Source organism: Cynocephalus volans, chromosome 1 (assembly GCF_027409185.1).
Source record: "Cynocephalus volans isolate mCynVol1 chromosome 1, mCynVol1.pri, whole genome shotgun sequence".
In the NCBI taxonomy this organism is placed as follows: Eukaryota; Metazoa; Chordata; class Mammalia; order Dermoptera; family Cynocephalidae; genus Cynocephalus; species Cynocephalus volans.
In genome coordinates, this window is record NC_084460.1 from 138,381,775 (window position 1) to 138,407,707 (window position 25,933).

The 25,933-nt window shown below is 32.9% G+C and overlaps 1 protein-coding gene across 4 annotated transcripts in view; it reads left to right on the forward strand.

Annotated features, from left to right (window-relative positions):
* The window catches only part of CBLB (Cbl proto-oncogene B), a 192,031-nt gene that overhangs the window by 110,071 nt on the left and 56,027 nt on the right, over positions 1-25,933 (forward strand). For all 4 annotated transcript variants that reach the window (XM_063095375.1, XM_063095381.1, XM_063095390.1 and 1 more), the window contains exons 6-10: positions 2,578-2,699; positions 5,000-5,137; positions 8,026-8,113; positions 10,946-11,077; positions 24,108-24,311. In XM_063095375.1, coding sequence (XP_062951445.1) covers positions 2,578-2,699; positions 5,000-5,137; positions 8,026-8,113; positions 10,946-11,077; positions 24,108-24,311 — 684 coding nt within the window. The remainder of the gene's footprint in view (positions 1-2,577; positions 2,700-4,999; positions 5,138-8,025; positions 8,114-10,945; positions 11,078-24,107; positions 24,312-25,933) is intronic.

Genomic DNA, 25,933 nt, shown 5'->3' on the forward strand with positions numbered 1-25,933 from the left:
GAATAGAAACTTAGGGACTTTGCTTTTCTCTTCTCTCTCTCTCTCTGGGGCTGCTGTTCCCCTCTCCTTACATTTCCCCATTATTATAGAAGACTGGGTTATTGTGAAATTTGAGGGGTGGCAGGATAAAGATTTTGGGGGGAATATCCTAGTGTCTATGGAATATATAGCATTAATGGAATAGGGAGGAAAATCAAAGAGGAGGAAAGTCATCAGTTGTAGCAAAGAATTACAAGAGAGTGTCTGGGCAGAGCACCCAAGGACCCTCTTCCAACATAAGTTAGCTGGTAATTGGCTCTTATTGAAAGTACAAGTGTTTGGGAGAATGGAAGGACTTGTCTCCTTCATTCACTTGATTAATATCTGTAGTCATTTAAAAATCTCCAAATAATCTTGTGTTCATGTATGTGAAAAATTTCCTTTAATCAAAAAATGAAATTACAAAAATAATTCTTATTTTCCGAAGTACTTTGTTTTACCTTCTTTAAGCCATTAGTTGGCAAAATACTTTAAAAAGAAAAAACACATAAGTACCACATGTTTCTGACTATTTTGAGTGGGTTGTATTCAGAAGAAAAACAGTACACAGACTCATTCTATTGCATAAATGTTTTTGCAATTAAAACTGGCACTCTGTATTATGTACTAAGAAATGGTCGCTAAATACTACAGCAGTTGGCTCAAAACTCCAATTTCATTTTTTTTAACTTGTATTTTGATCTGTGCATTGGTTCTTTCTAAAGTTCACCATTTTTTTTTAAACAACTCTTCCATTAATTTGTGTGGACTTTAATGGGAGTGACCCAAATATTTGTGTGATATTCCTTCCATCATTGTCCTTTGTAGATGGGGGAGCAGAAAAAGACAAAACAAAAACTAGTGTCTAGAATAGCAGTTCTTTTTTTTTTTTTTTTTTAGCATATATTGGTATTCTTCCAAGTATTGTTTTATGTAATTTTTATTATGCCTTAAGAAGAAAATTCAAAACATGCATTTTTTTTCAAGAACCATAGACAGAAGAACCTCTCATATTAGTATTCTTCAGAGCTCCTTTTTTATTTACCCAATTAGATATTTTAGTGTGATGGGGAAATACCCTGAAGACTTTTCTTGTTATGTCAAAAAGGCTAAAAAACTCTTTATGACTAAATCATTCTTTCCCTTGTTATCCTCATCTCAAGGGATGTAATCCTTGAAGAATTCCGCCTTGTAAATTTGAAACTTGCTTAACGCTAATGAGGAACAAGTCTCAAAACAAACAAAAGCAGGAACTCTCTACCAGTAATCATGTCTAGGATGACTATTTCAACAGCATTAACTTGGCAACATAAAGTACCCTTTTTTTTTCTTTTATGTAGAAGATTCAATTTTAATAATCTGGCACATCAGATAGAGTATGCTGCCAATTCCTTGGAATAAGTGTAGTTTCAACCTTAAAAATATTGCAGAGATGATTCATCTACATCCTTAAGCAAGGCTATCTGTCACTGACTGCCTTTTTTTCTCTTGCCACGGTAATTGGAGGGACAACTAATCAGATTAAAGAGAAAGTGGTACATTGATTCAAACCAAGTATTTTTGTGAAAGGCTTTTTATATAACTAATTTTAAACACTAAACATTTCCTAATTTTACAATTGTGTAAGGATAAACCAAATGTGAGGGAGTAGTATGTTACCATCAAAGGAACACTAGTGTTTTAGACAAGTTTTCATTTAGAGGACAACTATCCCTGCTTGGTTTCTGTGTATCTGATACTGTGCATAGGTCCTGGTATCCCGTGGGTGAGCAAGACAAGCATGTTCCTTGCCCTTATGTAGCTTATGATAAATGTGTAGCCTTCACCAAGTCACTTAAGTTCAATGATGTGTGTTTCTTATTCTATAAAGAGGCACCTGAAGGTGTAGAAGTGAATAAAACAGACATGGAGGTGAGGAATGTGACAATAGGTAACAGTTTTAAGTACGTTGGTCTGAGAAGGCCTCATTGAGGAAGTGACATTTGGAGAGAGGAATGATGTGCATATTTGGGGAAGGAAAATTCAGGTAGAGGAATTAGCAAATACAAAGGTTCTGAGGTGGGAGAGGGTTTTTGTGTTCAAGCCAATAGCAAAGAGGCCAGCATGGCAGAAGAGGCAGAAAATGGGAGAGTTACAGCAGATGGGGACAGAGAGAGAACTTGGGATCAAACCCTGTAAATTCTTTCTAGGCCATCTATAAGAACATTGGCTTTTATTCAAATTAGAAGGTTTTGAACAAAAGAGTTACCTGGTTATGTTTCAGAATGATCACAGTGGTATATTGAGAATAGACTGCAAAGAAGAGATTATGTGGTTTTCCTTTTTGCTCTCTATTCTATTCTTAAGAAATCTGTTTTCTGCCTAATCATATTTCTCCAAAAAATGATAAGCTGTCGCATATTTTCTTTAGGTAACAAATGTTGACCTAAGCAACATAAGCTCATGTTAACTTTAAAAATATCCGGGAGAATTTCAGTAAGTGTATTAAATGATGGATTGGTATGTGATCAATAGTTGCTATTCTCTAGATAATCTCTTTAAATTTATTTGTATTTTTAGCCTTGGGGCTCTATTTTACGGAATTGGAATTTCTTAGCTGTAACACATCCGGGTTACATGGCATTTCTCACTTATGATGAAGTTAAAGCACGACTACAGAAATACAGCACCAAACCTGGAAGGTAAGACTTTTTAGCAGTAATATTATGTGATATGGCTAAAGATGAAAAATCCTTTATGGTTCATTCCAAAGTAAATCAACACCCATTGGGAGTTTTGTGGGGGAGGTGTAGAAAAGCAAATAGACTGAAAGTCTGCTTCTTAATTGAACCCTTTAAATTAAAACATTGTGCATGCTCTGAAACTTAGTGTTCATAGAGTAATACTTCATTTTTATTTGATTTGTGTGCATATGGTATTTGTCCTTCAACAAAGTCTTCTCAAGTACAGGAGCTAATGGTGTTGTGCTTCACTGGGGATCAACCCACAAAGCACTACTTACCTCGTGGTTACATTTGAGAATCTAGGTGAAATATCCATCAAATGACTTTTAGTGCTAAAGAGTAGTCTTGAACCCTAAACTACCGTGTCCGCATGACACTGATTCATTTGATTATGTTAAGCATGCCATTTAAGAAAGCAAGGTGCAAAACATAAATCAAATATTCACTTCATGAGTTTGGGGATGGATAGCTACCAGCAAAAAGGTCAGCAGCAAATGATAAGAAGATGTGTAAATGAAATGAAATAGGAAAAAGGTGCATTAAGAGGAAGAAATTGTTATAAAAAGCCACAATGTGGCTCTCATCACATTGTTAGCCTTAGTATCTCTTATCTACATGAATTGTTTGAACTTCCTCTGTAATAATCAGTTTTAGAAATGCTATCCTAAAACAATGTTTAGGGCAACAGAAAAGGGTGTTCCATTAAAAACTGAGCAATTTCACAAGTATGCATTTCAGTATTTACCAGATTCTTAGCATGTGAATAAATATGGAATTACTTCTAAAACTACTTAAGATGCAGATTTGTAATTATTTTCTTCATTTTAGTATACTCTATAAGTTCTGCTAAAATCCGTAGTATACAGAGATCTTGAAGATTTTAATTTAACATTAAACTCTATTTGAAAGAATTTTATCATATTAATTTCTTAATGTAAGTTTAATAATGGTCTTCTGAATTATAATTTATAGTGAATTTCTATTTTTTTGGTACTTTTTATAACATGACAGCCATAAGTCTGTGTGGAGTTATTTTACCTGATTCTGATAGAGGATGCCAATAATTGACAGGTCTGTATCCTATTATCAGACTCTAGGGGAATGTGTGTTTAGACTTCCTTGAAAAGTCCTTTCCAAAGTTTCCATCAGCATAAAGTTCTTAATATTTAGAAATCACAACTCCTTTTTCTCTTTAAATACCCAAGTTTTTTGAAAGATGAAATCACATTTCACTGCCAAATATATAAGCGAATGATATCCAATAACTATATAGCCATTATATATGCTAAATTGAATTTTGTAAAATTACTTTTATACTACGTTCATCAATAACTAAAGTGTATTAAAAGATGCTTATTTATTTTTGCCACATACAAATAGCAGCTAGTGTGGTAAAATATAGCCAACAAATTTACGTTGACTTACTTTTCATCACCTGCTTATTGAGTTACAAAATCAGATGTGGATATCATGATGGCAAGATTGGGTATAATACAATTAAAGAGAAATAATCTGAAATGAGATGAGTAGATAACGAAATATAATGATGACTTTCAAGCCAAGTCAATATCTCCTTTTGTTGGATATTAATTTTAAGGGACTTTTTCTTTCATTTGACTTATATTTTTGAACTGTCTTGGCTTCTCATTGCAAGATATTGAACTAGACATGGGTAGATGGCAGCCATGAACTTATCTAATTTGCTTTCTAATTAATATAGTCCAGTTCTTTTGAGCTTTTATTTAAAGAATGCTTGGAAGAAAAATTATTATATTAAGCAAGTTATTTAACAAGTAAAAATGCTTAATTTTAATGTTTAAATTACGAAGTGTTATATAGAATTCTACAGGAGAAACTGACTCAATTTCTGCCTTAGGTGGACAAATTAAATTTTTAGTTATTTATTTTGTTTTTACTTACTAAAAATGACTTACGTCGTTACTGTTTCTACCACCAGCACTTCTGTACACAACACCCTTGACAGTGATCGTAATAAATCACTTGATAGTTTGCAACTTCATTTATTTTCTCATATTACTCTGGAGATACTTAAATAAAAGGAATTATTATCAGTGTTTGTTATAAATCAATTAATGGAGAAGTATAGTAATGTTAAAAATAAAAGATAGAATTTTATATCTGGAATGTTAAATGATTCTGATTATTCTATGGTTAAAAAAAAAAAAAGCCTAACAAATCATTTAGTAGTTGGCTTACCTTTTGAATGTGAGTAAGCATAATTTTCTCATGTTTTCCAGCTACATTTTCCGGTTAAGCTGCACTCGATTGGGACAGTGGGCCATTGGCTATGTGACTGGGGATGGCAACATCTTACAGACCATCCCTCACAATAAACCGTTATTTCAAGCCCTGATTGATGGCAGTCGGGAGGGATTGTAAGTATGAGAATCTGGAGTCAGGATGCTTATGATTCACAGATTTGAAAAATAGAGACTGCTTTGCAAGGGAGAGAGTAGATAATAATGAGGTTGATGATCTGGCTGTTTGCTTTTTATCTCTATTTAGTCTATTAAGACTAAGATATGGATGGTTCTTAGTTTTTATTGTTTATTTCTTTAAATAGTCATTTTAAGGTAACCTAGTTATTTGAATGTAGCTGGATGTTATAGCAAATAAATACATTCTAACTTCAAATTACAAAATGAGTTTATATCTTTCATAGGAAAAGAAGATGGGCCTTAAAAGTACTTTAAAGAAAGACATAAAACTGTATATATTAAGGGAAAATTCTTTAAAAATAAAGACTTCTTTTGCCTCATGTAACCCTCAAACTGCTAGTTTTATTTTTTATTTTGACTGGTAGTGTCAGATTTTCCTTTTCTCCTTATTCTTTTCTCCCTTAAGCCTTTCCATTCCTTTTCTCTTTGTGTACCCTTCTTTTATTCATACTAATAATGAATCTGTGTTCCAGAAATAAGTTCTCCTCCTTTCATTTTAGATTAATGATTATTTTCCTCTCACACACAGTTTGGACAGTCTCCTAGCCCTGTGATCTAACTTGCTGCCATGTGGATTGTGATAGAAATCTAGCAGGAGACAGTCCGCCAGAGTTAGCAAAGAGCAAATGATTTGGGTATTTACTTTTTCCAAAGTAATTACCAAAAAAAAAAGGCAAAGAAAAAGTGATGGAATCCATGTGATTAGAAAGAACTCATTTTTTTTAAAGCTATGAGCTCTCAAGAAATTACTTATGTAGGAATTATATGGCATGTTGTGGTGTGATACCAAATGTATATTTCTCTTTTTTCTTCTAATTTTCATAAATTTGCTATTCTCTGTTTATACCTTACCTCTAGTGCATCAAAGATTCATATGTGTAGCTTTTCATTTACCATGATTGCAGACTTTTTTAAAGAAAATGTAGTTTAAAGTTTTAATTTATAATTAGAAGATATGAGTGGGGAAATCTGTACATGGAGTAATTTTGATATAGCTTGTTTGTTTTATTATTATATCTTCCATCTAATTTTCAAAAGTCCATGAAAAAGTAACAAATTATAATATTGGAATCAGTAGAGCAAAGCCTCTGAACTCCTATGCAAATTAACTTTTATATACACATACACAGAGGCATCTTCAAAGGAATTTGGTTAGTTGGATTTGAAATTTAGTGATAGATTAGAATAAAATAAATTTTATTATATTAACTAGATAGCATTTTTCTTAATGAGTAGAAACACAGGACATTATCTGGTCTAGCTATCATCAGAGTCAGCTATTTTTTATTATAGTTAATCCAATATTGAATGATGTAAATGATAGAGAAGTTTATTTTTATAACCAGCTAAGATTCTTTACTCCTTTACTGTCATTGAAAGGGGCTTATAGCAGTATCCAGGGTATACTGAGAAATCATCAAATTGTTTAGAGAAACTTTTAACCTTTCCTCTGTCACCTTTATTGTCCTTTTGGTAATCTTTCATTTCTGAATTCTTCCTAGAATTTCTACATATTTTTGAAGTGTGAACAATAATAATTTTTAAGTGGTCATTTTAGGGTAATAAAATAAAGTTACTTATCGGCTTTTGCTTATCATTCCTCATTTAATATTTGTAGAATTTTGTAAGCTATCCACCCCCACAATGACATTCTAAATTTGTATTATATTCAGACATAGTCAACTGCCTTTCCTAAATCTAAACAAACAAACAAACAAACAAAAAAACACCTCACTGATTTGTCTCTTACCACATGAGAATTATTTGTTCTTTAAGTTTATTTTTCTGGTTTTCCTGGGTAAATTCAAATGCTTCCTTACTAACATGTTTATAGATGCTTCATTTAAGGGTAATTTTTTTTGTTATTTCACAGAATAATGTTTGTATAGTTTTGCACTTTAAAGTAGTCACTGCTGTCGTATTACATTCTTAATTTTTCATTTAAGTGATCTAGTATAGAGAAATATTAAACAGGATTAAACATAATTTAATAAATTGAAATCCAGCGATATAACATTACCACTTATTAATCAAAAATATGTATTTACCAACACAATAAACTTCATTTCTAATGAATTTCTGAATAACAAATAATTCTTATTTAACACAGCAAGCTGGCATTATTACTGTAACTTTTAGTACAGATTTTAGTTCTCTTTGATAATAAAACCTTATGTCTTTAGACCATTCTGTGTTTGTAGCTTTATTGAAATGAATAAAACATGGAATTGTGACATTTTCTAATTTTTCAAAACATGTATGTGTGCACATGTGTGTGTGTGTGCACATGTATAGGTGTTAGAGTGAGTGGAAGGTAAGTCAGAAGAAAGAGACTAGAAAACTATAGAAACAGGAACACTGCAGAAGTATTGGAAAAACTTGTGGGAAAATTGTGGCCTTTAATTCTGTGTTTCTCTCCATGTGGTATTAAACTCAGTTTAAAATGATACAGTTAACATTACCTGTGCTTCAGATGAAAGAAGTAATAATTGAAATAAGTATATATTCAGAGTATTTTGGCATAGAACATAATTGACCAATAAATTTTGTAGTTTATATAAGGGACCACATATTAAAAGTACTTCATTAAAAATGATTATTTAGTGGCTGAGATCATGTTCATTATGTATTTCTTGTATAAAAATAATTTTAACATTTTTAATTTCCTAAAAACAGCTTATAATATTCTGAAAACAGTGAAAGAATGTTGATATATAAAAAGGAAACATCAAAATGTATTTGAATATAAAAGAAATTGATTAAATAACCTTAAATGCAATTAAAACTCATATATTTAAGATAATAAAGTTTCTGTTTAAATTCAGTTATCTTTATCCTGATGGGAGGAGTTATAATCCTGATTTAACTGGATTATGTGAACCTACACCCCATGATCATATAAAAGTAACGCAGGTAAGGACAGTTTCTGGAAAAATATTGTTAATAAGTATCTGTATTACCTTTGAAATAAATAAGATTCTCTGCTTATAGCTAAAAATCATGCACTAGTATTTAATAAAAAAGATCCTTAAGGAATACTAAGAGTGTTTGAAAAGAAATTACATTATTTTCTTTTTTTTTTTTTTTTTTTGTCTTTTTCGTGACCAGCACCCAGCCAGTGAGTGCACCGGCCATTCCTATATAGGATCCGAACCCGCGGCGGGAGCGTCGCCGCGCTCCCAGCACCGCACTCTCCCAAGTGCGCCACGGGCTCGGCCCATTTTCTATTTTTTTTTGATGAAAGTTTCTGCTGTTAATATTCTTGCTTGCAATATAATATTAGCATTTATATGGGGGAGTTAGATAAATCCATAGGTAGATAAATGTGAGGAGAGATCCACTGTTTAGAAAACTATTTAAAAAATTAGAATAATTATATGCTGTATCTTTTAGAGTTGAATGGGTAATTGAAAACTATTAAAGATAATAATGCTTTTCTAAATTTATTGTTGGCACCATCATAGATTGTAAGAATGTAACTTGGTAAAGCCCTTCTTGAGAGTAATATTCAGTAATTATAAAAATCAAAATTAAAACATTTTTTGACTCTAGATTCCATATATACATATATACACACATACATATATATGCATATATCACTCACACATATATACAAAGATGTGTATAACAGGGTGTTCGCTGTAGCATTTTTTATAAAAGTGAAGAATTACAAAATACCGAAATGTTCAATAATAAATTAAGTAAACCATTGTGTATTCATACTGTGTTATGTGAAGTCATCAAGAGGAAGGAGGTAACTCTACATATTTATGTGGGAACTCTGCATCTTATTATATATATATATATTTTTAAAGTTCCATTTATGTAAAGCTCAATTATGTAACATTTTATTTTGTAAAGTTACATTATGTAAGTTCAATATTTGTAGGTAAGTAAATAAATAATAAATGATCATATGTCACCATACAAGAATCCTTTTTTAAAAATAAAAAATACGAAACTGGTAACAGTGTTTAATCTGAAGAAGTGAAAAGAATTGAAGAAGTGAAGGAATCAGGGTGAGAATGAAGGGGAAACCTGAGTATTGTATTTTACAGACAGTCTAGTTTTAAAATATTTTATATTTTAGATATGTTTTTGCTTTGTGTAATAAATAATAAAAATCTAAGGGAAAAAGCAAACCAGAGAGAAGTTATAGGTCGTTTGGAAGACAATAGATAATGATTTATTTGTAATTCTCAAGATCTCAGTATCTGGGGTCTTGATATTATGTGAAACACACTTGTTGACATTTATATGAACAACTTGTGGATAGCTTTTTAAATTTAATCAATGCCATTTTTTTGGATTCTGTATTTTCTACTATGTGTAAAAGGATACACAGGATAGTTCCTCTTTATAAATCTATTGTTTAAAAATAAATCTTCAGAAGTAATATAATTCCCTTAAATTATTCATAAATATTTCGCCCTTTAGGTTGCATTGAGTTTTGTATCTGTGAGTTTAGCTTATTGCACCTTTTTCATAATTGCAGATTTGTTCTTCAGATAGTCATGACTAGTAGCAATATTTATATATTATTTCAGGGACATCAGCAATTTATACTTACTTTGGATTATTTTAGATTTATTTCTTTTCCACCTTGACTTATTCTCTCTGGTCTTTTTTATTACTTTCCCTAAAAAATTATTCATATGCTCACACATACATACATCATGGTAGCCACAATTGTTATTTGTATGTGTATATGCATTTAAGTGTATCTATGTATGTCTGTGTTTGTATATATATTTTTTCTTACCAGGCTTGTAATATCTTTTAGCATATTGTGGACTAAGTAATTTCATTTATTTATCCTACTCAGGGCCAGGTACATTGTAGGCACTTACTAGACTAAAACATTGCTTTATTTGCATAAATCTTTATTAATTTCTTTTCTTTCTATTTCTCTTAAACCACACTTTTTTTAGGCATTTACTTTAAATTTACCAATACATTTTTATCTTATTTGTGGCATAGATCTTTTCAATATTTGAACACTGAGAATTTTATATCAAATATTCTAAATTAAAAGACATGGTAAATCAAGAGAACTGAAATTTAATAAAACAATTTATTGTTTTCCATAGTGTTAGATAGGGAAACAGTATGCACTTTAGAGTCAGAGATTTAATTTAGAATTTAAGGTAAACAATTTAAACTTATTGAGCTTCAGGTATTTTTTCTTATTCAATATATCTTCTTATGCTTTGGAGATATGTGCAGTAGTCAGTGTGGACTACAGTGCCCGGCATGCAGGAAGGGCTTGGCCAAATGCTGCTTTTCTTCAATTCTTGAATTTCTAAAGATATCTGAGAAATAAAATGTAATATTCAGCCAGAATTATATATATTTTTTCAATTTGACAGTGAAGTTAGATGTACATGCAGCATTTGCATAGAAGATAAAGTCATTTATTTTGCCATTTTAAAGCTATTGGTTTTGTCTTTTTAATCATTATGACTGTTGAAGCAAATCTCTCCCTACAGGAACAGTAAAGAAACATGAAATAATCTGAATTATTAAAGTTTATAAAATGGCTGATGAAAGCTCAAACCTTTTTAAAATGGGTTTTGTAAACCAAATTTTAATTATCAATTTAAAACTTGTCTTAGATGGTAACATAATTTTTACAGGATCAAGTATGATATGTTTACTGTAAGTCATTGTATCTGAGAAAATTCAATATTAACAGTTTATTCTAGAAATATGTTAATATTGTCTCTTTTTTCCTCCAAATTCTAGGAACAATATGAATTATATTGTGAAATGGGGTCCACTTTTCAGCTATGTAAAATTTGTGCAGAGAATGACAAAGATGTCAAGATTGAGCCTTGTGGGCATTTGATGTGCACCTCTTGCCTTACAGCTTGGCAGGTATAATCTAGGTTTAATTAGCAACATGGATATCTTCCTGATATTCCCCGTTAATATTTCTCTTTTCAGTTTTCTTCATCTTAATCACTCAGGAAGTGATACTGATACTTGCTTTATTTGAATACTAAGTGCTTTAGTTGTTTAAAAAATTCTCATAGGTTTGAGTTTCTTTATATAATTTGATTTTTTTTACTGTGTTTTATATATTGTTTCTTTTGAATGTATAACTTAATTTTATATTATTCATTCATAAGTAGTTCTAATTCTATAGTACCATTGATTTCAGGATGTCACTTACAGATATTATCAACTAATCATATTTATGCAATTTATTTTAGGTCAAATTCTGTTTGCAGTAGTTCAGATTCTGAAGGAAAGTAAACTGGAGTAGATAAATCATATGTTGATGTTTTCACTCCTACTTCTTCTATCCTGAGGAGCTGTGGCTCCTATTTTACATATGTCTGTGGTTGCTTAGTAGAGCTAAAATAGGAGAATGAGACAGGAAATGTCTCCCAAATACTTATAGTTCCCACAGAAACAGGCATTAAAATTCCCAATTTGTAGAGCATATTCTGTGGCAAATTGCCTTCCTATATGTAGGCAGGCATTCAACAAATATAAATTGATTTGATGTGTTATAATAAGGCCTATAGAGTAACTGGTTTCCCCAAGGACTTTCTTATATTCCTTTATTTGTAATAAAGGTTGGTGATTTCAAAATGGATCTTTGGACAGATTTCCTGGTTTGAGTATTTGAAGGATTCACAGAATATTTGATCAAGGCATTTTGCAACTGCTCTTTAACACAGTCATATTGAATCTAGAAATATGTTTTTTTTTTTTTTTTTGTCGTTTTTTCGTGACCGGCACTCAGCCAGTGAGTGCACTGGTCAGTCCTATATAGGATCCGAACCCGCGGCGGGAGCGTTGCCGCGCTCCCAGCGCAGCACTCTACCAAGTGCGCCACGGGCTCGGCCCAATCTAGAAATATGTTGATGAGGTTCAGAAAACAAATACCATAATTAAATTTTCAAGACTTTTTAAAAAAAAGAATTATGGTTGTGTGTGGTCGACATCCCTGCCCTATTCTTGAGCCCTCTCAGTCCTCAGTCATCTCTCTCCAACCCTGATCCTGTGCTGAGGAAGGGTGGTCTTCGGGACTCATGGAAGGGGCTGACAGTCTCAGAGGGGCATTGATGCCTGTCGAGCTTTTACTTGTGATAAAATATAATGATTTTCACATTTTTGTAGTCTTACAAAAAGGGCCTCCTTTCTTTGAGGAGATTAAAGTGTGTGTGTGTGTGTGTGTGTGTGTGTGTGTGTGTGTGTGTGTGTGTGTGTGTGTGTGTGTGTGTGTGTGTGTGTGTGTGTGTGTGTGTGTGTGTGTGTGTGTGTGTGTGTGTGTGTGTGTGTGTGTGTGTGTGTGTGTGTGTGCGTCCGTCCGTCCGTCCTTGTCCTTATTTCCTTTTATCCCTCATGATGTTGGTGAATTTTGCGTAGTACAGGGAGGTTTTGGAAAAAGTATGCTCAGTGTGGCATCAACAAAAATCGTTATCAACATACAGGCACTTATTGCGATAAATAAAATTTAGATATGCTGGTAGAAGACAAAACCATCTGTTTGTAGGTATGCTTCAAATTTATCTGTAGAAGGTATTTTAGGGATGTTGTTGATTGAGTGACAGACTGACTCGGATAGGACTACTGAGGTCTGGTTTACCTATTACCCATTCAGTATTTCAGGATAAGTCCTAAACTGACAGAGGCCACATTGTGTTTGTCACCCCTTTGGATTGACTCATGCCTTCAGTGTGGTAGTATGGTTTTCACAGGTACAAAGAAACTAAAAGCTTTGCATTTGTACCTAAAGAAAACCAGAATTGTAGGCTGGTACAAACTCCTGTTGCACTCTGCGTCCAGGCAGAGCCTAGGTATTTTAGCCATTTGTCTTAGGGCTGCAGCATGACACGCATACATGTTGCAGGACTTCACATCTTTAACTTGATATTGTGCTTAATACTGGAGGTTAAATAGGTTGAGTTAGAAGCTCCTACTAGTTTGGCAGAAACCTTGGATTAGTAAAATTTGTTGTTTAAATCATCATACAAAATAGCTGTTTACTTGTGATCCAGGGTGAGTAAAAGAGTGTGGCTGAATATGAAACAGGAAAGATTTTATTTGTTTTACTTCCTATTATCTTCTTGAAAGAAAGTTTATCTTTTTTAAAATTTAAATTCCAGGGCCAGTACTATGTATTTTATTTATGAAGTTTGTGAACTATTTGTAATATGTCCACTATGTGTAAAGGCATAGAAATATTTCCCAACTGTGATTGTATATTATTAATACTTTGTCCTTTACATCACAAGTTTTCTATAGATTACTGTGCATTCACCAAATGGTGGGGTTTCTCCTGCTAGTTACTAATCAATTACTTGGTTCACTTACTGATTTTTCATATTGGTCCAATGGCCTTATATGAAGATATGTCTAATAATATTTGTAAATTGTTAACATTTGCCATTTCTCTTTTTTAGTCTAAAGTACTTCTCAGTTTTACTTTTAAAAATTGGGGAAATTGAGGGAGTGCATAAATGTCAAGCACTGGAAACAGTGTTTAGGCAAAATTTTAGGAGAAGCTATATGAGGGAGTAATAACGAAGTAGTTGTGTACCAACTAAAGTAGTAACAAAAAATAACAAATTCCTAACTATTCAAAGGGTTGGAATAGTAAATTAAATCACACTTCTGTCACTAGTGAATAATGTTATTATCCTAATCTGATCATAGAATTTTGCATCTAGATTAATGAAAAATGCAAAGGCTTTATTTCAGTATTATTTTTGAATTCTCCCCACACAAAGCAGGTCACTATTAAAAAATATTCTCCTGATATATTTTGTATATGTCTCTGTAAACTCTTACCTCATTATATTTGTATTGTAAGTATTACATGTTTATTTCTCTTCTAGATTGTGGATGACTTTACCTATTTTAGAATCCTTCTGCCCTAGCATGGAATCTACACATTGGTAGTTACTTAGTAAATTCTTATAGACTGTATGCTAGATAATGTTAAAAAAAAAAAAAAAATTCTAATATTTCTTTAAATAAAATGACAGTTATTGAGTTATTGTAGATCAATTGTGGAAAATGCTTATAATGTCTTAGGTCTGTCCACCTTTTTCCTGAGAAGTATCTATGATCTTTTCAAACACCTTTTATCATTCTTGAGATCTGAGAATGAGTCTTAAGAATTCTAAGCCTTAGATCCATTCGTTTCATTTAGCAGCTATTATGTGATTTCCTTAACTTTTCTCATTTTAATGTTTTCCATTTATTTTTGAACCACTTTATTTTACTTTTATTGTTTGCAATACTGCTGGCACTAACCCAGGGACAGCAAGACTGAGTTTCTATTTATTGCTCTTTTACACCATGAAACATACACAATAATCCCTTCTTCAAGTTTTGTCTACCACTTAAGAAAATTATTCTTAGGGCAAGGTTTGAGAATTCTAAAGTGATATCTCATAGTCTATATATCTCACTGGGATCTTACTGGTCAAAGGAAGCTCCAACTTTGGAACATTTTCACTTTTGGAAACCCAAATATTTCTAAATTGACATATAGATTTCACACAGTGGTGCTTCCTGACAACCGACTGATCTGTTTTGGTAGCTTTTGTATTGTTGTATGAATATCAGTGTTTGGTGATCATTTAAGTATGTTCTTGCAAAATGCCCCTGATATTTCATAAAAATGAAAGTCTTAACTTCTAGTTAAAACATAGTTGAAAAACATTAGATAGGTTAACAACTACATATCTATAGTCTCAATTAGCTGCTTACTGGATTTAGTTGATGGTGCATATATGAATGAAAAGAACAAACTTAGGCCCAGAAGCAGGCAAGAAGCAGAGCTTGCCCAGGATCCTAGGGAGGAGCTAAGAACAGCATCCCCCTCCTGGAAGCAGTCAGCAGCATGCTGAAAACACCACTTCTGCATGGGTGGCCCGCCACAGGCACCTTCATAGCAACAGCTGCCGCAAAAATGGCTTGACACCACAGCCATCGTTCAGGTGGCCCACCAGACACTCAACTGCATTGACACGAGGAGAATCACTAGTGTAGACTGGAAAAAGAAGAGGATGTCTCTCTCTTCATAGCCTACTCTAGAGTAATAGAAGAAGAAACTGCTCTACCAGACGATCAGACATCAACATAGAGATACTGAAAATATGAAAACCCAAAGAAATATGACACCACCAAAATAATACAGTAATTTTCAAATACCAGACCCAATAGAGCAGGAAACCCTTGGAATAACTGAAAAGAAATTCTGAGCCACAATCTCAAGGAAGCTCACTGAGGTATGAGAAGACTCAGTTAGACAACATAATGAAATGAGAAAAAAAATCCAGGATATGAAGTAGGAAATTACAAAGTGATCAATATCTTAAAAGAATGAAGTAGCACTCATGGAACTGAAAGATTCACAAAATGAAATAAAAAACACAGCCAATAGCTTGAGCAGCAGGCTAGAACAAGCAGAAGAAAGAATTTCTGATCTTGAAGATAGTCTTTTTGAGATAACCCAGGCAGAATAAAAAAAGGAAAAGAATTTTTAAAAAATGAAGAAAATCTAAGAGCACTAGCAGACAACCTCAAGCACACTAACATTCAAATTAGGAGTGTTCCAGAAGGGGAGGAGAGAAGAAAAGAATGAAAAACCTATTCAACCAAATAATAATGGAAAACTTTTCAGGCATAGGGAAAGACACTGACCTTCAGATCCAGGAGGCTCATAGATGCCCAAACAGATTCATTCCAAAAAGATCCTCTCCAAGACACGTTATAGTCAAACTGGTAAAACCCAAAGACAAAGGGAGAATCTTAAAAGGAGTAAGAGAAAAGTGTTCAGTCACCCATAAGGGAACCCCATCAGACTAACAGAAGACTTCTCAACAGAAACTCTACAGACCATAAGAAAATGGGATGATTATGTCCAAAATACTAAAAGAAGAAAACTGCCAGCCAAGAATATTTTACCCAGCAAGGCTATCCTTCAGAAGTGAGGGAAAAATAGTGTAGTTCACAAACAAAAACTGTAGGAGTTCACCACCACATGACCAGTCCTGAAAAAAATCCTCAAGGAAGTCCTGCATCTGGAATCCAGAAAACAATAATCACTACCACAAACACAAGAGAGAACAAAACACACTGGTAGAACAAAACTGCAAATGAGAAAGAGGAAGAAAGTACATCTTGCCACCACAAAAACTGTAATGGCAATATAATAATGCCTCTGCTTTATTTCTAATTTTAGTAATTTTGCTCTTCTCTCTTTTTTTCTTGGTCAGTCTAGATAAAGGTTTGCAAATTTTTTTGATCTTTTTAAAAAATCAACTTTTTGTTGATTTTTCTCTATTGTTTTTCAATTCCCTATTTCATATATTTCTGTTGAAATCTTTGTTATTTCATACTTATATTTGCTTTTCCTTTAGTTTTTCTTATTTTTCTACTTTCTTAAGGTAGAAGTTTACATTACTGCTTTGAGATTTTTCTCATTTTTAATATACGTGTTTACACATATAAATTTTCCTCTAAGGATTGCATGAGCCCTGCACCCTATAAATTTTGGTATGTTGCACTTTGATTTTTATCTCAAACTACTCTCTGATTTCCCTGTGGTTTTTCTTTTTACCCATTGTTTATTTAGGAGAGTGTTGTTTAATTTCCACACATTTGTGAATTTTCTTAATTTCCTGCTGTTGCTATTGTCAGAGAACATGCCATTTATGTTCTTAAGTCTTAATACATTTAAAAAGACTGTATTGTGGTCAAAAAATTGAAAAATACTTCTCAAAAACAAACAAAAAATTATAGAATATTTGATAGTTCTACAGTATATTGTCAAACACTGAATCTAAATTTGTAGATATAATGAGAAATGTTTTGAGAGTATTAGGTCTCTGGATACGTGAGTGCACATAGTAATATATAGTCTCTCTTTTCAACTTTTTTTTCATTCAGAAATGGTGTAGGGATAAAGTCCATGTTTTCTGACTTTAAGGCCAGTGTTTTTGTTTTTGTTTTGTATGATTGATTGTTTTTACTACCAGAGAAAAAGTTAAGTTTTGAAACTTAACTGTGCACAGGAATAATTTGTTATTTTGCTTCCCCTAACTGGTTTGATAGTCAACCATCATTCTCCAGGATCCCAAATTCATTCATTTATTCATTTATTTAGGAAACATCCCTTGTGCAGCTGCTGTGTCCTGGGTTCTGTACTAATCTCTGAGCTAAGAAGAACAGTAAGATACAGTCCCTACCCTCAGGAAGTTAAAAATTAAATCTGAAAGTTTTATAGAGAGGCATGGTATTAATAATTACTTGAAATGAATATCCTGTTATCCTTCCAATTTAATTATGGTTGCTGGACATATTTTGTTACTTTGTAGTACTTTGGTTGGGCATGCTGATATGAAAATGATTTTAAAGGCTGCATGTCTGCCAAGAGGCTATGATAAATCAGTCAGAGCCCGATAGGAAATATTAAACCCTGACCATAAATCATAATGTGTTCAGCCAATGTGCATTTTTAGCAAGTCATTCTTCACCAAATTTTCCTTCTGTTTGATGCCCTGCTTTGGTTTAATTGAAATTCATTAGAGACTTAAATTTTATGTAATTAACAGGAAACTTAAGAAATACATGATAGCAGTGTCAGTTAGTTGTTACAGGCTGCCAGTGGTTACTCTTTAATTGCTGTCATAATGGCCCATTAGTCATGCCTCCAGAGAGGTGTCAGAGACTTTTTTCTCCTTCTGAAACAGCTGTGTTATTTAATAAATTGAATAAGCAAGGAGTGTTTGCACAGAATTCTAAATAAGTTGAATAATCACCTTTTAGAGGCATTCTTTGGGTGTGGCATTTCTAGTCTGCTCTTAGCAATAAAACTTGGAGAGTTGTTTTCACTTCCATATGGTAGTGGGGTTTTAACGAAACGTTATGTTCTTAACCCCGAGCTTCTCCATGTATTCCTTTGTGTAGTAGTATATTATGCAGCCATGATGCTGCCAGGTTGTCACATGAGGTGTAAAGTAAGGCATTGTTTTCATTCTGTGTTTTTTCCAGGAATCTGGAAAATGGCTTCTGAATTCCTGAATGGCACAAACTCTAAACTGTGTTCTCCATATCTTCCTTCCAAAGTAAACATGGATATCTTTGTAAATTGGATAAGCAACCATGTTTTGAATTACTGCCAAGGACTTTAATTCAATTAAATGTAAAATTAATTTTTTCCTGTGATTATTCTTCCTGCATATTTTAAAAAAATATTTTAGAGGAAAGATATTGGAGTTTTCAAAAATAGTAATTCATAAAAATAGTCAATAGAAGAAAATCAGTAAATTCTGATTTTAATAACATGTGATTAAAGAGATTTATAGATGTCCCTTATTTAGAGAGCATTGGTGGGGTAAAAGGTGTAATTGTGTAAGAGATGAGAAGAAAACCTAAATGATCACATTTAGGACAATGAGAAATGTTTTACTTTCTTCACAAGGAGCCAACCTTCAAATTTCTAGCCTTAGTGAAGTTTTATAACTTCTGTACTGTAAGTAAGTAATATTTGCCTTTAGGAATGTTTTAAATTGGTGCTTCTGTCTTTGATTACGTTATGTCTGTTTGTATAAATGTGATAAAATAAAATGTTAGAGCTTCTCTGTCCCTTCTGGGAGTAATGCGGTAGCTGGTAGAGTTGTCCAGAAATGTTTCAATGATGTCATGAATTAGAGTGATGCAGTAGGAATGAAAAGAAGGAGGCAGATATGAGAAAATAAAAACTGGTAGAGCAAATGCTTGGCTCTGAGTATAGTAACTCGATTAGATGCACACTCCTGGTATTTCTATGTGCTTGGCTGACAGCACATGTTGGCATTTTGGAAACATTTTCAGTTGCCTCAAACATGGATCTTTTTTAATAGGTGTTTTAAAGTTAATCCCATTAATTAAAATGTCTTTAGAATGTAAACTTACAAAGTTTATACATCAAAATTTTAAATTGGATTCTAGCAACAAATATTTATAGTAAAAAGCTCTTACTATTTAAGAAAAAAAAATTCCAAGGAATATTCTAATAACTTAGACAAATCTTGCATCTTCCTATTAAAAAGCTGAAACTTTTAAATTAGAGCAAACAGTATTCATTGAGTATAGTAGATCTTTGATTTTGAAACTTGCAGTTTGAGCAAATAATTTAAAAAATTTATCCATGTATGAATGATCAATAGCAGACAGCTGTTTTTAAACTTTATTTAACCTAGGCTGATGAACCTGAAATTGAAGAACTACTACATCCTGATACTACAGTGTAGTGTTGAAATGACTAAGCTCCTGAAGCAGAGCCCCTTGCTGTGATTACCTTCTCATTACTGCTTAACTGTGTGACCTTCCACAAATTACATAAACTCCATTTTCTTTTTGGTAAAATGGGGACAATAATTGTACTTACCTCACAGGATTAAATGATTTAATATATAGATAGTGTTTAAAACAGCACCTGGAAATTTAGTTATTATTATTGTGCCTAATATAGTAACTGTTAGTTTCACTTAAGGCATATCTCATATTTCCAATTCTGGTTAATCTGTGTACACTGATAATTCTGCAGTTTTTAGATTGTATTCATTTCATTACAAATGGAATTCTCACAGAGATGTGAGTTTTTTCAGACGGTAAGACATACTTTCTCAGTTCTCTCACTGTATTTCTTTGTTCTTCAGACTATTTTTATAGTTATCATGCCAACTGGAATTTGTGTAGCACATTGTAAAGCTTTGAACTAATTTATCTCACTTAATCTTTAAGATGTCCCTTAAAATGTGCATTATCTCCTTATACCCTGGTAATAAGATGCAGTGAATTGTTCAGTGTCACACAGCTTAATTGGAGGTGGAAGTCCAGTCCAAGTGTCCTAATTCAGAATGTTTGTGATGCTTTTCTGATTCACTGGGCATGTTTTTATGGGCCTCCCAAATCGAAACTAGAAAAGTCTAGACTCACCAAGAATCCTCTTCCCTTGTCCATCATAAAAAAACACAAAAGCCAAAGATCATTCTCACTCTGGGACATTTAGTCTAAGATTACTATTAACCATCTGCACTTATTCTTTCATTAATTCTTTCAACAGGAAATTATTGAATTTCTGTGAGAGGAACTGTGCTCTGAAAATGCTCAGGATGGACCGAGCCCACTCTCAGTGTATTTATTTATTTATATATAATTGTCTCAAATATAATTGCCATCTTTTTAAACAAACTGTGGTAACTTCAAAGTTACATGAAATACAGCAAGTTAAGGTAAATTAAAAGTTACCGGTAAGGAAAAATACACACACACACACACACACACACACACACACACACACACTCACACACACACACACACACACACACACACACACACACACTCACACACACACACACACACACACACACACACACACACACACACACACACACACACACCTGTAAAATGCACTCCAAAATGAGACTTATGAAATCCTGTGTATTCCCTAGGGCCTTTCATGTAGGTTCTATATTGTATATTTGGGGAGGAATAAAGTGATTTGATCTTAACTCAAAGTGTGTCTTTAATAATCAATCATTCTAAAAGCAAATAAATTGTACTACATAAAATCTTTATCTTAAAAAAATTTTTTTAGAAAGGATTTAAGCTATAGTATGTTCATCTAAACAATATTTAAATAGAATAAGGAATGTGACTCTGATACATGATGATTATGATGATGATGAGATAGTACTGACAATATTTTTTGGATTTTTACATAAAGTTTTTGTGGAAAATGGGTTACTTGTTTTTTGAAGGTTTAAAAATTTGTTTTCTATGTTTCAATCAATGCTAATTTATTCAGAAGTTTTCTAAAGTTATATATAATATCATTTACTCATGGTATTAATGGTTGAAATGTAATATTAAATTATCATAAGCATATAACATAGTTAAATTTCAGATGTGTGTAGTATTCTTTGATTTGGAAGTACTTCTTATTCAAGGAAGTGAGATCTACTGAGTCAGTTAGAACCAGTGGAGTTCTAAGTACTGCCTCTTAACATTCACAGAATGTGAATATGTTGAGGACTAGAAAAGGAGTTATTTATTGGTTTGTCTTCTTCATTAAGACATATTCTCTGATCTTGCATTAAATATATGTTGGCAGAAACATTATTTTAATTATTGAGGCACAATTGTGATGAGTTATATGTCTTTGAAAGACATTTTTCATGTGTATTCATCCATCTGACAGAAACTAGGGCAGAGTAACCAAAGTGGCATCTGAAAATTTATAGTTAAGCTTAATTTGCATATGACAGTAGTCCCTTTATAAAGGATGATGGATGAAGTCATATTAGAGTAAGTAGCATTAAGGAGACATATTCAGTGTGATCTGTTTTTGCAAATAAGTTGCATGTTCATTGTAGCTGTTTTGTTGAATTAGTGAGTAATGTAAACTCTCAACAATATGTAAAGCTGGACAGAAAATATCTTTTGTGATATATACTCTTAAAACAGCTCTTCTAACACACATCAGTAATTTGTATACCATTAAACTTTTAGGTAGATGAGATAGAGAAAAACCTAATTCAGTTTTAGATGAAGTGTTTTTAGTCTTTTTCTTGTACTATCAAGACACTGTTGTTGCCTTTCATCTCCCCTTCCAAACCCAACCTTTTCAGTTATCCCTTATGTGGAAATAGACCACACAGAAGTCATTCTTAACCAAAGCAACATGTAAATTGACCATGGAAGTTCTGAGAGAAACCTCTGTATCCTAAGAGAGTAGCTTACACATTCTAGGCACCAGATTCAAAAAAATATGACTTTCATGGTTGAGTGCAATACTTTTTAGTTTTGACAATTGCATTGTAGTTAGGTCTTTACAAGATTTTCTGTTTTTATTTATATATACTAAAATATTTGTGGATGAATTTATTTGATATGTAGGATGTGATTCAAAATAATCCAAGAGCGAAGGGAAGATATACATGAAACTAGATTCAGTGTGAATTAATAATTGTTGAAGTTGGTGATGGATACTTAGAAATTCATTATATTTTTCTAATTTTATATGTGTTTGAAATTTTCTGTAATATATGTTTTTAAATGTTTGAGTGAATGAAGTGTCCAGCTGGGACTCAGAGTATTGCTTTCAATTAAGAGAACATCAGCTCTTTTAAGGCTTGCTCCTATATGCTCTTATATAAATATCTTTTTGAAATTGTGTTATGTAGATCTGTAAGAAAATTCCTCTCCAAGCATATAATATGGATCCCTTTTGACTTTTACAATAAGGGGATTTAACCTGGATGTTAACATTGAATATCCTCTTCAATTTAACATTCGTGTTATCGAAAGATAGGAGGAAGATTTATCTTCCCTTAAAAATTTACTCCTGTGTTAGAAAATATCAATGTGAGGAGGTTGTCTAAAGTAGAATTAAATTTCAAGTTTTATCACCTGTAAAATAATGGAGCAAAAAATATTTAAGATGCTTTGAAGCTCACAAGACCTGAGTATGTGTGGTAGTAGACACCAAAAGATTCTATATAGACATGTCTTTATTTCTTTATACCACCTTAGTTCAACTATTTTACCTTTCCAAGTTTCTTTCCCAAGTTATGTAAAAGTATGTGAATGTAAGAATGTTGCAGTTCCTTTTTATTAAGCAATCCAAAGAGTTTGTTTTTCTTTTTTTGACAATGTGTGGCAAAGGAGATGAAGCTCAGAATAAGCTGGCTGCTACAGGATCTGCCACAAAGTGTATGCTCAGTAGTTGTCCAATGAGAGGAGAGCGAGTTATTCCATTACTGGTCAAAGCATCACTGTGGGGGCAGGTAGATCACTAACTTCCCATTAAACCAAATGGATGAGGCAGTCCTGACTTAAAGTACTGAATGACTTCTTTAAAGATATTATCTCTCTGTGTCCTTTCCCTCTTCAGTAAAATGGTACTAATTCATTTCATTTATCCCTTAAAATGGTTTTATGATTTTGACTATTTTTAATAGTCATTATACAAGACTAAAGTCAGGGTATAATGCAAAAACAGAAATAGGGTAGCAAATATCGTATGCCATCTATCTCTAGAAAGCAATGTGATCTGCAGAGTTAGAAAACAATCTTGTTCTGTTATCCTGCCAATTGTGAATTCTTAATGTAGCTAGTTTTGAGAAATGAATTTTGGAGACTTTGAACAAAATTTCCAATAATTACCAGTAAATGCATTTCCAGCTCAAAAGTATTTGCACAAATCTTTTTGCAATATCTAGTGTGAAAGCAAGATTGGGGGTGAAACTTAATATCTCACAGAATATCGTATTCCAAATGACCTGCATCAGAATGATAGGCTTTCAAGATGGATGATGGTTTCTGAATATAAATTTACTTTTTTTCTCCTCTACTAATTGCTTATAAATGATGATTATTATAAACCTAGACAATTAAAATGGAAATATTTAAGCCATAGTTATATGCACAGGAACTTTTCAAAATGGATTTTGAAATGAATTGTTCTTATTGATACTACTTTATTTATTATGAATTTATACCAAAATGTAATTTTGTGGAATATTTAATTAGCACTGTTATTTTTTCATAAAGAGCAACATGGTTCAATTTCCTGTCTTCTGCAGAACTCTAAAAGCTTGATACATCAGAATTATAAGTGAACAGGAAAATAGAGTTAGGCTCCTTTTCTTTGGCAAATCAAACTTTTTTTTAAGGAAATTTTCTTTTTGTGAAATTTGAAATACTGAACACTTATTGTATATTTTATTGGATCCATGTTCTACTCCCACTGCCTCTTTAAGACAAATCTTCCCCCATCTTCTACCCCAAAACCTCTTTTTTGCATCTTTTTTATAGTTGTAGAACATTGGCACTTCTCTGTACTGTTTGTCTTAAACAAAAACTAATCAGTACATTTTCTGTGTTTGTTTAGGAGTCAGATGGCCAGGGCTGCCCCTTCTGTCGTTGTGAAATAAAAGGAACTGAGCCCATAATTGTGGACCCCTTTGATCCGAGAGATGAAGGCTCCAGGTGCTGCAGCATCATTGACCCCTTTGGCATGCCGATGCTCGATTTGGATGATGATGATGATCGAGAGGAATCTTTGATGATGAATCGGTTGGCAAATGTTCGAAAGGTAAAACTAAAAAACCTGGGTTTAGTTAGGGTGCTGTGAGGGCATGAAAAAGAAATGATGCTGTTACAAATGGGAATGACTGAGTGTATTTGGGTTTGGGAAAGATTCTAGCTTCAAGAATTACACATCATCAAAGATTGGTAATAGCAGATCCATAAAGAAAAATTTAAGAAAGGAAATTATTAAATTTGAAAATGGTAAAACTGAACTTAATTAAAAATATTCTTTGTTGAGGTCTAGGAAAAATGTCTGATAGAATTATTTTATGAACAGGAAGGCCATCCTGCTGTTTGGCTTCTAGGAGGTCACATAAGATTTACCTTTGTGAATTTGTCATCATATGGGATCTGTTCATCAATACAGGTTGAGTGACTATCCTTTATCCAAAATGCTTGGGATATTTGTATTATACTGGTTGAGCATCCCAAATCTGAAAATCTGAAATCTGAAATGTTCCAGTGAGCATTTCCTTTGAGCATCATGTTGGCGCTCAAAAAGTTTCAAATTTTGGAGCATTTTGAACTTTGAATTTTTGAATTTGGGATGATCAACCTGTATTGCTGACGCAGAAAACTGGCCTTGTCAGTTCACTGAGAGTGGATACTACTGCCCGGTTGGAGTTTATATAACCAGCTTCACAAAATGCTAGTCAGTGAACTAGAATGACAATTGATTAATCTGCAAACCAGGAATATATTGGTCAAGAGAGCTGGACTCCTGGATATCAGGCTGTTCTCTGTATAGAAAGATACATGAAATTCTGATTACACTCAGAAGTTTTGTCCTCACAACATCAGAAAAGTGGGATCAAGTGGTATGGAAGGGTCTGCTAATACAGAGCCACTCTGACTCCTGACTCCTGGCAGAGATGGCTAATCAGTCATGGCACCCCTCCCCACTGACTTAAGACTTGGCCTGCAAAGCCCTTTCAACACAGCCCTGAAGAACTTCCACTGTAATTCATTAGGATTTGGCAGGTAACATGAAACCTATTTGCCATCTAGGTGTAGTGACAATAATGTGTAATGGCATCATCTGTCTCTGTTGTAGGAAAGTACTTGGTGCAGAAAACTAGATGAGCCAAGTCTTTGGGTTACCCCTTCTTCTGGTCTTTGTCAAAGTTTGCCTCTTGGCACATTTCTGTATTTTCTGTTCCTGTATTCCATGCTGAGTAAAGACATTCTCTTAGGATTTTTTACATAAAAATTTTTACATATGAAGACGTGTTAACATCACCAACGTGGCTACTCTCAAATTTTGCTTTAGTCTGGGATTTCTGTTCTTCACCTCATTGGTTTTTCATAAATTTTATGATTTAACTCTCAGAAAAATTACACTTGATTTCACCCTTTAATCCCAACAGTTGTATTTAGTTTTTAGTTTTGAATTATGTGATCCCTTCGACCATAGAGATAGAAGAAAGGAAGTAGTTATCCCTTAGCAATCCTGAAGGATGAACAAGAAAAAAAAAGTCTCAAATTAAAATGGAGAATTACAACTTGAGTCTCAAAACAACTAGAATTTTAACTTTAGGAAGACCTGGAGTAATGCACCAGTTCTGCTGTGGAGTAATACTGGGATCCTTAGGCAAGTATTTAACCTCTTTCCTCCTCAGTTTCCTC